The 14,682-nt window shown below is 38.5% G+C and overlaps 2 protein-coding genes across 6 annotated transcripts; one reads left to right on the top strand and one right to left on the bottom strand.

The window, feature by feature from the left end:
• The first annotated feature begins 565 nt into the window (after nucleotides 1-565).
• foxa (forkhead box A sequence) lies at nucleotides 566-4,776 on the top strand. Of its 2 annotated transcripts, none has more exons than XM_055179113.2 (2): nucleotides 566-787; nucleotides 3,434-4,776. In XM_055179113.2, the coding sequence occupies exons 1-2, from the start codon at nucleotides 728-730 to the stop codon at nucleotides 4,526-4,528; spliced, it is 1,155 nt and encodes a 384-aa protein (XP_055035088.2). In that variant the 5' UTR covers nucleotides 566-727; the 3' UTR covers nucleotides 4,529-4,776. The 2 variants fall into 2 exon arrangements, with proteins under 2 accessions (XP_055035088.2, XP_055035089.2); XM_055179114.2 differs by lacking the exon at nucleotides 566-787 and adding an exon at nucleotides 1,116-1,586.
• Nucleotides 4,777-7,591: 2,815 nt separating this feature from the next.
• On the bottom strand, nucleotides 7,592-14,467 carry LOC129422492 (uncharacterized). 4 transcript variants are annotated; one of them, XM_073854272.1, is made up of 11 exons: nucleotides 14,305-14,467; nucleotides 13,926-13,985; nucleotides 13,613-13,790; nucleotides 13,372-13,455; nucleotides 12,310-12,430; nucleotides 11,709-12,224; nucleotides 10,368-10,518; nucleotides 9,597-10,250; nucleotides 9,272-9,508; nucleotides 9,139-9,173; nucleotides 7,592-8,166 (listed from the first exon to the last, which is right to left on the bottom strand). In XM_073854272.1, the coding sequence occupies exons 1-11, from the start codon at nucleotides 14,379-14,381 to the stop codon at nucleotides 8,072-8,074; spliced, it is 2,208 nt and encodes a 735-aa protein (XP_073710373.1). In that variant the 5' UTR covers nucleotides 14,382-14,467; the 3' UTR covers nucleotides 7,592-8,071. The 4 variants fall into 4 exon arrangements, with proteins under 4 accessions (XP_073710373.1, XP_073710375.1, XP_055034432.2 ...); XM_073854274.1 differs by having other exon boundaries at nucleotides 12,310-12,427; XM_055178457.2 differs by having other exon boundaries at nucleotides 13,613-13,769.
• Nucleotides 14,468-14,682: the final 215 nt, after the last annotated feature.

The following is a 14,682-nucleotide window of genomic DNA, read 5'->3' as shown; positions in this document are numbered from 1 at the left end:
CACAGAGTAAATGTTTGCTTTCCATCAATAAAAATGACACCCAACACCCCCAATCCGCCAAACAGCTGTCTCTCACAATAGAGAGAACGGAGATGTGGTAGGAATGAAAGAGAGAGGACTGAGCTATAACCCTTGAACGAGACACAATGCCAACATATACATAAAAAAAAGAAATGCACAAAAATAAGATTATATAAGTCAAGAATTTTCTTTAAAAGCATAATATTTATTGTAGCCAATAATACACACATATATAAGAAAGAAAGAAATAATTAGAATAGTCCCAAAAACAATATAATGTCAAGCCACTGAAACACTTATTTTTATTCTAAGAAAAATGTACTTATTGTGTTGTATATTAATGCATTATCATACAAATTTGCTTTTAAATAAACAATAAACTTTGGGAGAATGAAAGTTTATAAAAATGTCACCCATTATGGTTTAATTGAAGTTTTGTAAAGTGTGTTAGTTGTAATGTGCAGAAGGCAGGAGGTGGGCAGGCAGGAGGCTGGACAGAGGGCGGGAGATCAACACACACACATTATATGTAACTCAATCTGTGTGCTGCAGCGCACTTTACAAACTTTACTTACAAGCTTTTCCTTCACACTGCTATTGGCCTTTCAAACCCTCTGTCATATTTAGTTAACTTTTAATAGTATTCAATCAACACTGGAATTGATTTTGGATTGAATATTTATAGTCTATAGCTAAAGCAGAAGACATGATTGACGAAGTGAAACGGGAGAGAAACGATCAGTGGATGTCATATTACTCCAATGAGGTATGTTACTAAAAAAATTAATTTCATTTAATTTATATAATAATTAATGACTATAAATTATACATCAAGAGATATCAATTAGGCCTAGAACAAAACTTTATAGATTAAATGTGACTTTCTCTAAAGATCTCTCTTTCAATAAGACCGTAATTACATGTCTATTATGTAAAGGACGTATAGGCTACCTTAAGAAAATTTATATTTAGCGTTAAGTGTAGCAACCATTGGCAGATTCGTTACTATTACCATCGTTTAACTACAAATATCATATCAACTATTGTAGTGAGACGATAGTAAATATTATGATATTATAGTTTAATTGCAAATAAAACCAAAAATACCACACTACCATAGTTAAACCATATTTTACTGTAAAAGAATCAAACCCTTCTTTTCACTTCCAATCGTATTTCATCCTGAACCCAAAACAAGGCAGATGAGGGGGCAGAACAAATATTTTCAGTAAAATAGTATAGCTTTGAAATGGATGATCGCTTTAAACCTCTCTCTTTAATCTGTATCACGCGTTTATTTGTGTGTGGTCTGTCGGTAGTTAATTGATTGACTCTGTGTGATTGTGTTGTATGTCTCGCACTTTGACACTCGTGTATAACTGACTATCAGCCCAGCACGGGCTCATAACCAGAGGGGCGTTTCGGCCTCTGATACACGAATGCGGGGTTCCGACTTGAAAGGGTCGAATTATTATGAACGATGTCCATCGTGTGAGAAATAGCAGTCGCGCCCCCAAACAGCCCTCTGTTACACTCTCTGCCATGAGATAGAGAAAAGGCGGACGGTGAGTGACTTAAAAAGAGACAAAACAAGGATGAGAAGAATAGCCGGACTAGCCGGATAATGGGGTTATCGGCTGGGTGGGTGGTCAGAATACATTTACATGGCGTTACCCAAAGGCAAGCTGATGAAATAAAGGAATCAAAGAGGAGATGTCGACGCCGATGTTCAGTTCAAATGATGCACACTTTAAGTAAAACAAATAATAATATTTCAGGGTTTAATATTTATATTTATTAAATAATGCTAATAACAAAAAACCAAAGGAGCGCATCCCACATAAAAATACTTTAGCATTTACTTTAGTAAAATTTACGGATACTGTAGTGTTTTAATTCCCTCAATTGTAAATATTAACGTATGCTACTTTAAACATTTGATCAATTTACTATAGTTAATATTACAGATTACTACAGTAGTAGTCTAGCCTACTATTCTTATTATTTTTACTACAATATAATTAATATATTATACTATAGTAGCCTACAATTTACTACTACAATATAGGCTACTACAATCTTTTTTCATGGGGACTGTCATCAAATACTTTTCCCAGATGAAAAAGAAGTAGCCTACATTTAGATAATTTTCACACATTAATTTTGTACTTAATATACTAAAAACTCTTTAGTTCTTCTTCTACTTATCTGTGCTATTTTGAGACACCATAATTATCTAAAATGTGCTTTTAACATACTATCTCTGTATTAAAAAATTATTTCGTTACATGTAGTAAACTTGAACCCATCTTTCATACAAAGAACGGTTCAACAAGTGGTACCTAAATACATTTTTTAAATACATTTTAAGCACATTTTAGTTCATATTTATAGTGTCCCAAAATAGCACAGTTGAGTACACTTAGATAACCTAAATATTTTTTTTAGTATATTAAGTAGCTACAAAATTAGTGTGCGGAACTAGAGCACTTCAAATACTTTATTGGTACTTCTTTTTTACCTGGGTTTAAATGGCCCACAGAACACCCCACACAAAAATAATCTAATATACTTTAGTATTTACTATATATAATATAGAAAATATATTACTATAATTTACTGTAGTAAAATATAATTTAGAAATCCTAGATTCTATAGTGTTTTACCATAGTTAATATTAAGGTCTACTAATAGTATTAACTACATTTTATACACTCACTAGTAAATACTAATGCTTATATATTAACAAAACACTTGTTATAATATACGGTATACTACAATTTACCACAGTCTACCGTAGTAAATCTTAAATTATACTCCATAGGATAAAAATAAAGAATACCATTCTGTAGACCAATTGTTAAGAGTTAACACGCTGCTACCCAGTCTCACGAAATTTCGTGATATAGCCACGTAACTTTTTGATTCTTTTTTCGTGATAATGTCACGAATTTCCGTGTTTTTTCGTGATCGTATCAGGAATTTCTGTTTACGTGTCATTGTCACGTATTGGTTACTCAACTACTTTTTCCTATTTTCTTACCATTGTCGCTTCGGTTTAGGGTTAGATTTGGTGTTTGTGTTAGGATGTCACTTTAAGTATTGTTTTATATAATTTTTTTCTGATTTATTTTTTACATTTTTTAATTTTTAAACCATTGTTGCCTGGCGTTAGGGTCAGGAGTTGGGTTCGGGTAAGCATGTAATTTTATGTAAATCTAACCCTAAACCGAAGCGACAATGGTAAGAAAATAAGACAAAACATGTGATTAACCAATACGTGACAGTGACATGTAAATAAAACTTCGTGAGACTGGGCTGCACGGGAAGAAACAGTTTATTGAAAAAAAGCGTGTTTGTTTTTTATGAAGTTGATCTTGTTCACTAAAAAAGGATTTTTTCATCTTTTCAGGTTTACTATGGGTCGGACAGCCTGTCATTGAGGCCCAGAGGATTTGCTCCTCCAGAGCATCACTTCCAGAGTTACGGTCCCCAGACTGATTCAGCAGCTGGGGGAGACACAAGCAGGCTTGGTAGTCCGGTCGGCATGCTGCCTCCGCCGAACCCCAAAGGATACACTGAGGGCGAATCCAGTGACTCTGAGTTTCCAGCCCTTAAATCAGTTTACAGGCGGACCTTAAGCCACGCCAAGCCACCTTATTCCTACATATCTCTTATTTGCATGGCTATCCAGCAGTCACCGTCAAAGAGGCTGACTCTGAATGAGATCTACGACTGGATAAGGCAGCTTTTTCCATATTATAGACAGAATCAACAGCGGTGGCAAAACTCCATCCGTCACTCCCTCTCGTTCAACGACTGCTTCGTGCGCGTACCAAGATCTCCAGACTCGCCAGGAAAAGGCTCATACTGGGCGCTACACCCAGATTCAGGTAACATGTTTGAGAACGGATGCTATATGCGTCGCCAAAAACGCTTTAAGTGTCAGAAGTCGACATCACCGACAACCGGCAAAAATGCTTTGAAGAAGTCCGACGGAGAAGTTGTGAAAGAGGAAGGAAAGAGAAAGAAGGTGGAAACAAAGTCATCAGCTTCCAGCAAGTCCCCTGCACCGCCGATCGACCCCACGCCACTGCATTCAAGCGTACCACCTTCCTATCCTGCCCCCAAAGCACCTTCTCCACCTCATCTTCCTCAGCATCTAACTCAATCACACACGCCATTCCATCCCCAGCCTACAGAGATCACAACACACCTGCCTCCTCTAAATGTACCTTTCCCAACAATGCCCACCTCCAGCCCATTGCCCTCTAACTCTATGGAAAGCAGCTTGCACAGCGAGGGGGCCATCCAACACCCCATCACTGTCCCACGACTTATGGACTTTCAGTACTGTGAGTCCCCTGTGAGTTATCCAGTTTACTCAAATTCCCATCCTCACAACCTCGGCTATTTCAGAGGGAGAGATGAGTCCTCATACGTTGGAGACTCTATGTACTACTCTGGATTTAGTATGTGTTCGGCCCCTATTCTGAGTTCCACCTGATCAACTAAATTTTGTCAGGATATTATAGGATGATAATTCAATGAAAGCTTTGCCTGCATTTAGATACTTATAATTGTTGTACATAGTAGTTGAAAGAAGTCCCGTAGCTGGACAAGAATCTGTTATATGATGCTTAAAGATTTCTTTCATTTTATGCAAATATTTTGGATAATTTTGATTTGGAGGTCTTATAATATGTTGTCTTTTTCAAGCTATAAATCTTAAGTAAAATTTTACATATCTAAAAACGTTTGCGTTTGTGTAATGTGGTGTTATTTAATTTAATGTGCATTTCTTAAAATTCCTCAAGAGAGAAGAATCAGGCATTGTCCTGCTCACATTGTGAAAGATAAACATCACTTCCTGGCTTGACATTCCTCACACTAACCTGAACAAGGCAACCACACAGAAAACTAGTTTAACATCACCCTTAGGAACCATCAATAAAAATTGACATTAGAGAATAGTAGAAAACTCCTGTGAAAACCCAGCATAAACTATTATGTGGAAAAAAAACTTGATATCTTTAATACTGCCTGAGTAAGGCCATGTGAAGGATTGAAATCAATGTGAAATTAATGCTCCTAATCTCTAGATTGTGAGACTTAAGTCTGGATTTCACAGACAGGGTCACATTTACCATAGACATCATGGATCATTGTAAACAAAACAAAAAAACTATTAAAATGCATCCCTAAACATGCATTAAAACCAAGATGCAGACTCTGTTTTCTTCGGAAGGGTATAGTGTGTCCAGACATAGGTTGAGATTGTGACTGTTTGGTGTGGTTCGTATCTTACTGGGATGAATGTTAGCAGTAGAAAAGGTTGCGACCCCCTCCATCCCTCCTAGCCTAACCTTTGATTCCCGGGTAAGCGGGATTGTGTTTGAGTGTATGAGAACAATAGGAAGACACTGGTCTTAATGGTGGACCTCCCCAAAGCTGTGTCTTCTCCACAATGGGACACAGGGACACCCACAGCGATCTGAGCAGAAGCCACAGACCCCTCAGTGTGTGCCCAAGATTCAGAGAGAAGGTGAGATGCGGGGAGTTCATGAGCTTTTGGGGTTCTGACTGGAACAATATGATTTGTTATATATAGCACAGATTACTGTAAAAGTCAGTGTACCGGGTTGTTTCAAACCACCCGTAGTCGTGTAAAATATAAACAAACACAATTTAAACGCTGGTTTAAATTAATTAAATAAAATGTCCATATTTGACCCAACTACGGATTGAAGTCATGAACAATCCAACATAAGGTAGTTTAAAGGGACATTCCACTTTTTTTGAAAATTTGCTCATTTTCCAGCTCCCACAGAGTTAAACATTTGATTTTTACCGTTTTGAAATCCATTTAGCTGATCTCTGGGTCTGGCGCTAGCACTTTTAGCGTAGCTTAGCATAATCCATTGAATCTGATTAGACCATTAACATCGCGCCAAAAAAATAACCAAAGAGTTTAGATATTTTTCCTATCCAAAACTTGACTCTTCTGTAGTTACATCGTGTACTAAGACTGATGGAAAATTAAAAGTTGCGATTTTCTAGGCAGATATGGTTAGGAACTATACTCTCATTCTGGCGTAATAATCAAGAACTTTGCTGATGTAACATGGCTGCAGGAGGCGTAGTGATATTACGCAGTGCCCGAAAATAGTCCCCTGCTATTGAAACTAACCAAGGGGACTATTTTCGGGCACTGCGTAATATCACTACACCTGCTGCAGCCATGTTACGGCAGCAAAGTCCTTGATTATTAGGCCAGAATGAGAGTATAGTTTCTAGCCATATCTGCCTAGAAAATCGCAACTTTTAATTTTCCGTCAGTCTTAGTACACGATGTAACTACAGAAGAGTCAAGTTTTAAATAGGAAAAAATATCAAAACTCTTTGGTTATTTTTTTAGCACGATGCTAATGGTGCTAAGCAAGCAATGCTAAAAGTGGTAGCGCCAGACCCGGAGATCAGCTGAATGGATTCCAAAATGGTAAAAATCAAATGTTTAACTCTATGGGAGCTGGAAAATGAGCATATTTTCAAAAAAGTGGAATGTCCCTTTAAACACAATGGTTGGGATTGTACTTTGGGTTGAAACACCCAATCTGCGGTTCACTTGTATAAAGGAGCAACCATGACCTAAACTATATGAGTCATGGTAAATGTGTATTCAGTCCCAAGCAATAAGAGGGTGTAAATTGAAATGTCTGGGTGTGAAGATGCTGTCTGGGAACATCAGTAGACCAGCTGTATGTGTCAGACACTGTGATGGTTATTGAAACGTAAGTTTGTGTCTATTACTCTATAAACTCTAGTACAGGATGACTTTATGCTAATTTAATTGCAGAACTAAAGATGAGAGCAGACTGAACTATTTCTCAACTTTTTAAACTGCTTTATTGTCACCAAAAGCATTTACCTTCTTTCATTAATGCAATTAAACACTGTTTATATTTTGGGCATGTACCATTTTAACATTATTCACGTTTTTGCAATTCTGCAGTAGACTAACGCATTTCTATATTATTTTATTATTTAATGTGGTCTCTCGGTTAGATAATAAAGCAACAAAAATCAAAATTTGAAAAATTGCAGTTTTAGATAGACTACCCCGCATTTCATTTCAACAATAAATATTTTACAAACATTTTGTCAGACAGCTTCGTTTTTTTCATCCACCTGCCACATCTGACGGGGGTTTTGTTCCACTTGTCAAAAAGTCTGCGTGTGATTGGTTGGAGAGTGGAGGTTGCCGTGTTGGCATGGCAGCGGCCGAACAGACCGGGCCATGTTGTTTACACAGTAGCCAGCTTTTTATTGCCTGTCTGTGCCTGCACGGCTCCGCTGCTCTCCCTCCATCTCCTTTCACAAGGGTTCGGGTAAATATGCCTGTTCAAATAGCCATCACTCAGAGGCAGTGACAGGCCTGTACTCCTTCCCTTGGCTTCCCATCTTTGCCTGAACCCCCAGTCACCCCCCTCCCTTTAGGCCACGCTCCCTATCTGAATGAGAAAGCATTCAAACTCATGCTACATTTAAATGAATGCCACTAAATTCAAGGTAAACTTTAAACTAATATTTTTTATTAAATTCAACTGACACTATTTCAGTTATGCGTCAGTATAACGTGCTATTCATACTAAGCCATTCATTTAATGCCATCCTCCGCACTTTTCTATTAATCTCCTCTATTATTCTCTCTTCATCTCTGCGTCCATCAGGCGAGGCAATCCACCTGTGTTTGCACAGTGACAGTGGTACGATTCTTTCAGGACAGTCAGATAAGCTACCAGCAAATAACACAAAAAAACAGACGAGGGACACCCAGCATCTATTTATCCCTTTCTTCCTCTTTCATCCCTTTGTAATCTGATTCCTCTATTCATTGCTCAGCCTTGTGCCTCTCTCGTCTCTTTGCGGCTGTTGTTTAGGGTGTGCACCTTACCCGTTTTCTAAAAGCGCAGAATGATTGCGGCTTCTGTCTGCTGCATTCATTCAAGGTTGTGATACTTTGTTCCCCATTTATGTTCTAGTTTCTGGTTTAATCGTAGAAGTGATCAAACTCATCGTCTGACTCCGCCGACTCATTTTTAGTCTTCTTTGGTGTATCGTCCTCACTCGAATCTGATGGTAAATCTGTACAGAAACATACACTCACTGTAAAAAATACTTTGCTGCCTTAAAATTTCTTCAAGATAAATAATAGTAAGTTGAAATGACTTGTAAATCCGAGTTAATTCAACAAAAATTTTAAGGCAGCAAAGTATTTTTTACAGTGCTGTAACGTTAAAAAGATATTAACAGTATATGATTTTTAATAAACAATAATAGAATTTGAGAATTTGTTTATACAAACTGAAGCTTTATATGTGGCTAAATTATGAAAATGTTTGACACTAACATCTTGAAAACCATTACCAAAAGGTTAAAGAAAATATGACTTTAAACAAAAAAATCCAGGTTTTTGTAAAATCTGGATGTTGATGCAAACCCAAACGAGAATCTTTTTTTCCCCGTACATTATAGAGTTCAAAATCACCCAAAGCATCTAGACAATACACAAATTTCAGCATATGTCAGATTGAAATCCTACTTAACCAGTAATAAACGAGCAACTAAGTTCTGTTGGTCTTTAAAGGCTCTCTAAGCGAATCTGCGCGACGTCACTTTTTGTTGATGTTTGAACTGTTTTCAAACAAACGGAGCGTAGCTAACTCCTCCCCCTGCCCCTCCCTTCCGTGCTTTCATGAACGCGCCCAACTCCCACCCTCAAATCCTTCTTGTCGTTTATTGGCTGGAACACTTTGTTATGTTTCGTGTTGGTAGGTTTGGCCACTATGTTTCTATTGCCGTTTGTGGAGCCTGGGCTGTCTACAGAGATCGGGTTTATTTACAGTTTGATCAGCGGTCAGGGAGCAAGCAGATAGTGAGGAGATGTTTGTTGTATGTAACAAAAAATGTTTTATGGTCTAAAACGCGTGAATTCGCTTAGAGCACCTTTAACAAGGAAGAATTCTGGAAAATGTTGTTGATAAAAAAGCAGCCCAAATTACTCATTGTAGTCCAATTAACCTTTTAATAGATTTAATGTGAAAAATTAAAAGTTACCATTTGGTTGCTTGGTCTTCTCTACATCATCCTCCCTACATGAGTAAATAAGATAAAAAAAATCAGGAGCAATATACAATTTATTAAGAAATTGCGACATGCATTAAGATAAAAGAAACCAAACAAAATTTACGGGTGTATTTGGGAGTTGACTTGTGGCTTAAGAACAATTTCAATATCTTCATTATCATCATCATCATCATCATGACACTTTGGTTGATCATATAAGGTGTGTTTTGACCAGAGATATGCTTGCTTAAACACAGTCTCATCATTTTCATCATCATCTTCTTCAATTTCTTGATTGTAAACCTCTTCCTCTTCAGTCTCATCAGCTGTCTGCAACTCCTTCATCTTCATCATCATCAGACTGAGAGAAACAGAAAGTTGATGGGTTGATGAATATTTAGTAATATGAATGGTAATGCTATCCTCATGGATGTACTATAGGCAGATACCTGTTGTTATGAATCTGAACATGAACAATTTTGTCACTCTCCTCTTCTTCACTTTCATCCTGATCTTTTCTTCCTTGAGTTCCTTTGATTAGCTCGTCTTGTGAACTGTTCTCCTCAATTTCTTCTTCAGTTTTCTCTCCTCCGTCTTCACTGTCTGAATCTGGTATGTTGCTTGAAATATCTCCTTCTTTCTCTCTCTCTTCTCCATCACTGAGATCATCTCTGTTCCTTACCACACTCTCACTCCCCTCTTCTTCACTCCCTTGTGCTTCATCCAATCCTGCTTCCTCCTCATCTTCACTGCCTTCCTCTTCCTCACTTTCATCTGCAACCTTTCTGTCACTAATTTTATCTTCTGAAATGAGATCAATGTTATCGCCTTCATCAGTATCTTCTTCCTCTGTGCTGTGTTTCTGGTTGAGCTCTTCGGTTCCATCTGTTTTGTCTGAGCTTAGAGGTTTTTCTTGGTCCCAACTTTCTTCCTTTTCCTCTTCATCTTGTATCACTCCATCAACATCGGTCTCTGCATTAATGGATTCTTTGCTGGTATCCATCTTAGCTCCTGCAGATGGTTTCTGATGGTTTACTCTTCTCTTTGGGTCAGTCTGGCCACCCGAAGCTGACAGGAGGGCATTTTGTGACACAGTGGAAGAACTAAACGAGATTGATGAGAAATAGAGATAATTTGTCATTTCCCAAGAAATACAGTAAAATATAAGTAAACATTCTGTCTGCAATGTCAAATAAAAAGCGAGTTTTATTAGGTGTTACCACTGGGATTCCTGCTCATTTGCTGCGAGGTGTGATTGTGTCCTATCTCTTCTTTTCTTTCTCCTGTGCTTCATCCCACAAGCCAAAACTTTGTCAACTTCAAAGGACATAGAGCTGTCTACACTGGCTTTGTGGTCTTTTAACAGCTGTACTGTAGATGAGCAAAAAGCAAACAGACCTTTAAAGCAACACTAAAGACTTATTGCTCTTTGCTCCCCCTACAGGTTAGAAGCGGAATTGTTAATTACCACTATCGTAAATACTGCAGCATAGCTGGCTCTGATTGGATTGTAGGTCTGCCATAAAGCAAGTTTTTGTAGTTTTCACTCGAACTACAGGACCGCTACCCGACGGTTGGAAACTTCTTTAGTGCGGTTTTGGCCGATAGAGGGCTGCAAAGCGAATGTGAAAGTGCCGTTCACCCTGTTTCGAGTGGATGAACAACTGAAACTTTTTGGAAATGTTATTTTAAGGTAAAAAAAACTCTTTGGTGTTGCTTTAAACAAAATACAATACAACAGTCCTGTTCCTGTAGCTCAATTGGTAGCATTAAGAACACCAACCCTGCTGATAAAACCAGCATGGACCAGCATGGGAATTATGCTGGTCCATGCTGGTGGTCACCAACATACAGCACCAAAACACAACATATGTGGTATGACCAGCATGGGATGCTAGTGCTAATTCTGGTTTAGCTTGTGCTAATGCTGGTTTGGTGCTGGTTTAGCTGGTGCTAATGCTGGTGCTGATGCTGGTTTAGCTGGTGTTCCCAGGAAATACATGGACTGATAAAATGTATACTCGGTATTAGTTGCTTTGGATAAATGTATTATGCAAACTAGGGGTGCACCGATAAATGCCGATATACACTAATAATACGTGGCCGATAATTATTCTTAATCGCACAGCCGATCTTATTCACAGCTATTTCATGCACTACGTCTTTTGATCAGTAAGTCTTTATCGTTTTGAAATCACTGTTAGTTTGAGTCGTTAATAACATGCATTTGAAAAAGCAACATAATCATTACACATATTCTTTTTTATCATGAAAATACCTGAAAAGGTTTGAAGAACAGCAATAAAAATTTATCCTTAATCCATTTCCTGGAGCTGCGTGTCATAGCTGCGTGTATATGGTTCTTCGTCTGCCTCGCATATTGAGTTTCTGCACAAGAGCGCCCTCTGGCTTTTGGATGTAGGGGCATTTCACCGTAATTTATTGAGAAGCATAGCAAGCATCATCGGCCGATTTATCGGTGCAAACCTAATACCCCCCAATAAAAACTGTTTAATTAAAACTGTCAATCTGAAGTCACTACATTTAACAAAACAACTAACCTGGTCTACAGTCCAACTCAGAAAGCTGATCACACTCTCCTCCCCTCCTCCTGTGTTTTAGTCTCTGCTTGCTCTCCTTTGGTGGGTTCAACATTTCTTTTGTTGGATTTCCCTGGTCTGTTTCACTGCACTGGATTTTTTCCCCACCTGAGTCAGGCACATCCATCATTCCCCATGGCACTGGGTTTATCACAGGAAGTCGTGGCCAGGAAGCACCAGCAGGAGTGAAGTGACCTGTAGGTATAAGCCCTTGCCTCACACCAACCCATGGGTTTTGCCATGTTTGATCTATGGACGGTGGCTTCTGCTGGACTGGAGAGTGCGACTGATGGTGTGAATCACTTGGAGAAGAAATGGTGAAATGATGATTCAGTGCTTTAATGTTATGAAGGTTTTTGTAATCTTTTGGGATATTGTTTTGCTGGAGTCCTGAAATGAAAGGCTGTGGTTCAGTTAACCACGTGGCAGGAGGGTATTGATGGTCTTGTTTGCATTTTGCAGCATTTTGCCTGATGTCTAAACAGAAAAGAAACAGATCAGTGACATACGAAATTAACTGATATTGCATTATTACAAGCACTTGAAATACTAAAGGTCCTACCTTTACCTATCTGGTGAATGTTTAGCAAAGTTTGACTAGGAAACTGAGATTGGTATGGAGATTTGGAGGTGACAGGGTGGGATGTAATGTCAGCCTTTATGTCTTGGTCTTCCTCCATCTGCTGAATATAGGTTTTTAGGTGCTTAGACACATAGATATGTATAAAGGCTAGATGTGTTACGGCGGAGTCTCTAACGTCATCGCCTGGCGGCCATCCTACCCCAGACAGCCGCCCACCTGCAGCACCGCGTCCAATGGTGCAGGCACCCTCAAACTACCACAACTTGCTCAATTCTCCACCGACCCCCAAACAGTTTAGTTTCCAACAAACGTTTTTAACGTGGCTATAATTCTGGATGCTTTAACATGATTCATGAAAATTATTGATTAAGTATGCAGTGTCATAGGTACATCTCTGACGTTTATAACAAACCAACCCGTTTGAAAAAAGGTAGACAATTGAGCAAGTTATGGTCATTTAAAAAGTACATGCTCCACCAAACGCAACGCCACGAGTGAGCGGGCGTCCCCGTGGCAAGATGGCCGCCACATGCGGACGTTCCACTCAATTGGCCAGCAGCGCGGGCGAGACATCTAGCCTTTATACATATCTATGCTTAGACATATAATGTCCAATATTGACTGAAAAAGTGAGACACCTTAAAGGGATAGTTCACCCAAAATTTTTCTTACTCTCGTGTTGTTACAAACCTGTACAAACCTCTTTTTTCGGATGTTTGCAACCAAACCGATCACGAGCCCCATTCACCTCCACAGCAGGAAAAAGAATACTATGGAAGTAAATAGGGCCCACGAATGGTTCGGCCACAAACTCTCCTCAATATATCTTCCTTTGTGTTCATCACAACAAAGAAAATTATACAGGTGTGCAACAACACGAGATTGAGTACATGTTGAGAGAATATTAATTTTTGGGAAAACTATCCCTCCAAGAATTTGTGTAACCCCAAATTTTCTATAAAGTCTGTTTCTATATGTCAGTTTTGACACTATAAAGCCATGACACATTGTAAAAAGATATTTCCTTTCACTAAAAAGCACCTTGGACTGTTCAGAAACGTGCATGTCTTTTAGCTTTTGTTTCCATCGTGGGAAGCTCTCTTTCAGATACCTTTCATACTGAACCTTTTGAAGAGCAAAGGAAAATTGATTACAACAATAACAACAATGTTCCTGTATGTCAACTGAGGCTTGCAACACTACAGTAATGGGCTTTGCATGTATGTATAAAAAACATCTATTGCTCAAATGCACTGCTGGAAAGTTCAGTGTGATTGCTGACCCGTAACGTGTTCATGGCTTTGGTACGGGCCACCATGTCATCCAGTGTGTCTTGTGCTCTTTGAAAATCCAAGAGCAGCTTTTGGTTATGGAGCCGAGCCCTGTGCTCCTGCTCACTGATCTCCAACCAGCGAGCCTGGAGCCAGGCAGCCCTACTGCTACATCCCAACAAACACTCACTGATATTAAACACAATGTGATCCTGAATACATTTAATTCAAGAAATGTACAAAAAGAAAGAAAGAAAGAAAGAAAGAAAGAAAGAAAGAAAGAAAGAAAGAAAGAAAGAAAGAAAGAATTTTATCTAGTCTTACAGACGATGATTTTGTTGTTGTGACTGAAGATCAGTCTGAAGTTTCATCCTCACTCGTTGACTGTAACATTATGCAGCATTAAGAAAGCATAATAATGTAAAACACAGTGATAGACACTGATGTAGACAACGCTTGAAAATGCTGCCCTCTTCCGGTCTTTAACGGAAACGCTACAAATGAATAGCATTATTGATCGATCACTACAATTCAATTTACTATATCATGGCAACGGCAAGCAGTCTCGGCATTACTAAACTTTAAAGCTGTTCTTTGGAATATATCGCAAACAGGTGAATTCAACTGAGAAAAAATAAACTAGGAATAGGACAAATAATAAATTCGAGAAAGTAGGCCTATAACGTATCACACGAGCACTTACTTGAATTGTAGATTTTCGTATGCCCATATTTTATAAAAATCACTGCGCTGCTCCTCGCTCTTTATAAAAGATGCCATGTTAAATCGCTCTGAAAGGCAAACTCTCACATGCAGAAGCCACCACCAGTGTGGATTATGAGATTATAGGGATTATTGTTTGAGAATGCGCTCAGAAAAACCGTATGGCCAGAAGAAAATCGATATTATAGCATATTGAAAGACCACTTTATTGCTTCTGCAGTTTGACAATACAACCATTGATTATTTTAAAAGGTAGATTAGCCTGCTGAAGTTACGCCAAATATTCCCAAACAGTCAAATCATTGAAAAGGCAAGTCAAATCCAAGCAAAATACAGTATCACTTTTTAACTTCAAATT

Source organism: Misgurnus anguillicaudatus, chromosome 16, assembly GCF_027580225.2.
Source record: "Misgurnus anguillicaudatus chromosome 16, ASM2758022v2, whole genome shotgun sequence".
In the NCBI taxonomy this organism is placed as follows: Eukaryota; Metazoa; Chordata; class Actinopteri; order Cypriniformes; family Cobitidae; genus Misgurnus; species Misgurnus anguillicaudatus.
Note: the sequence above shows the minus strand (reverse complement) of the source record. Positions and strands in the feature narration are given on the sequence as shown.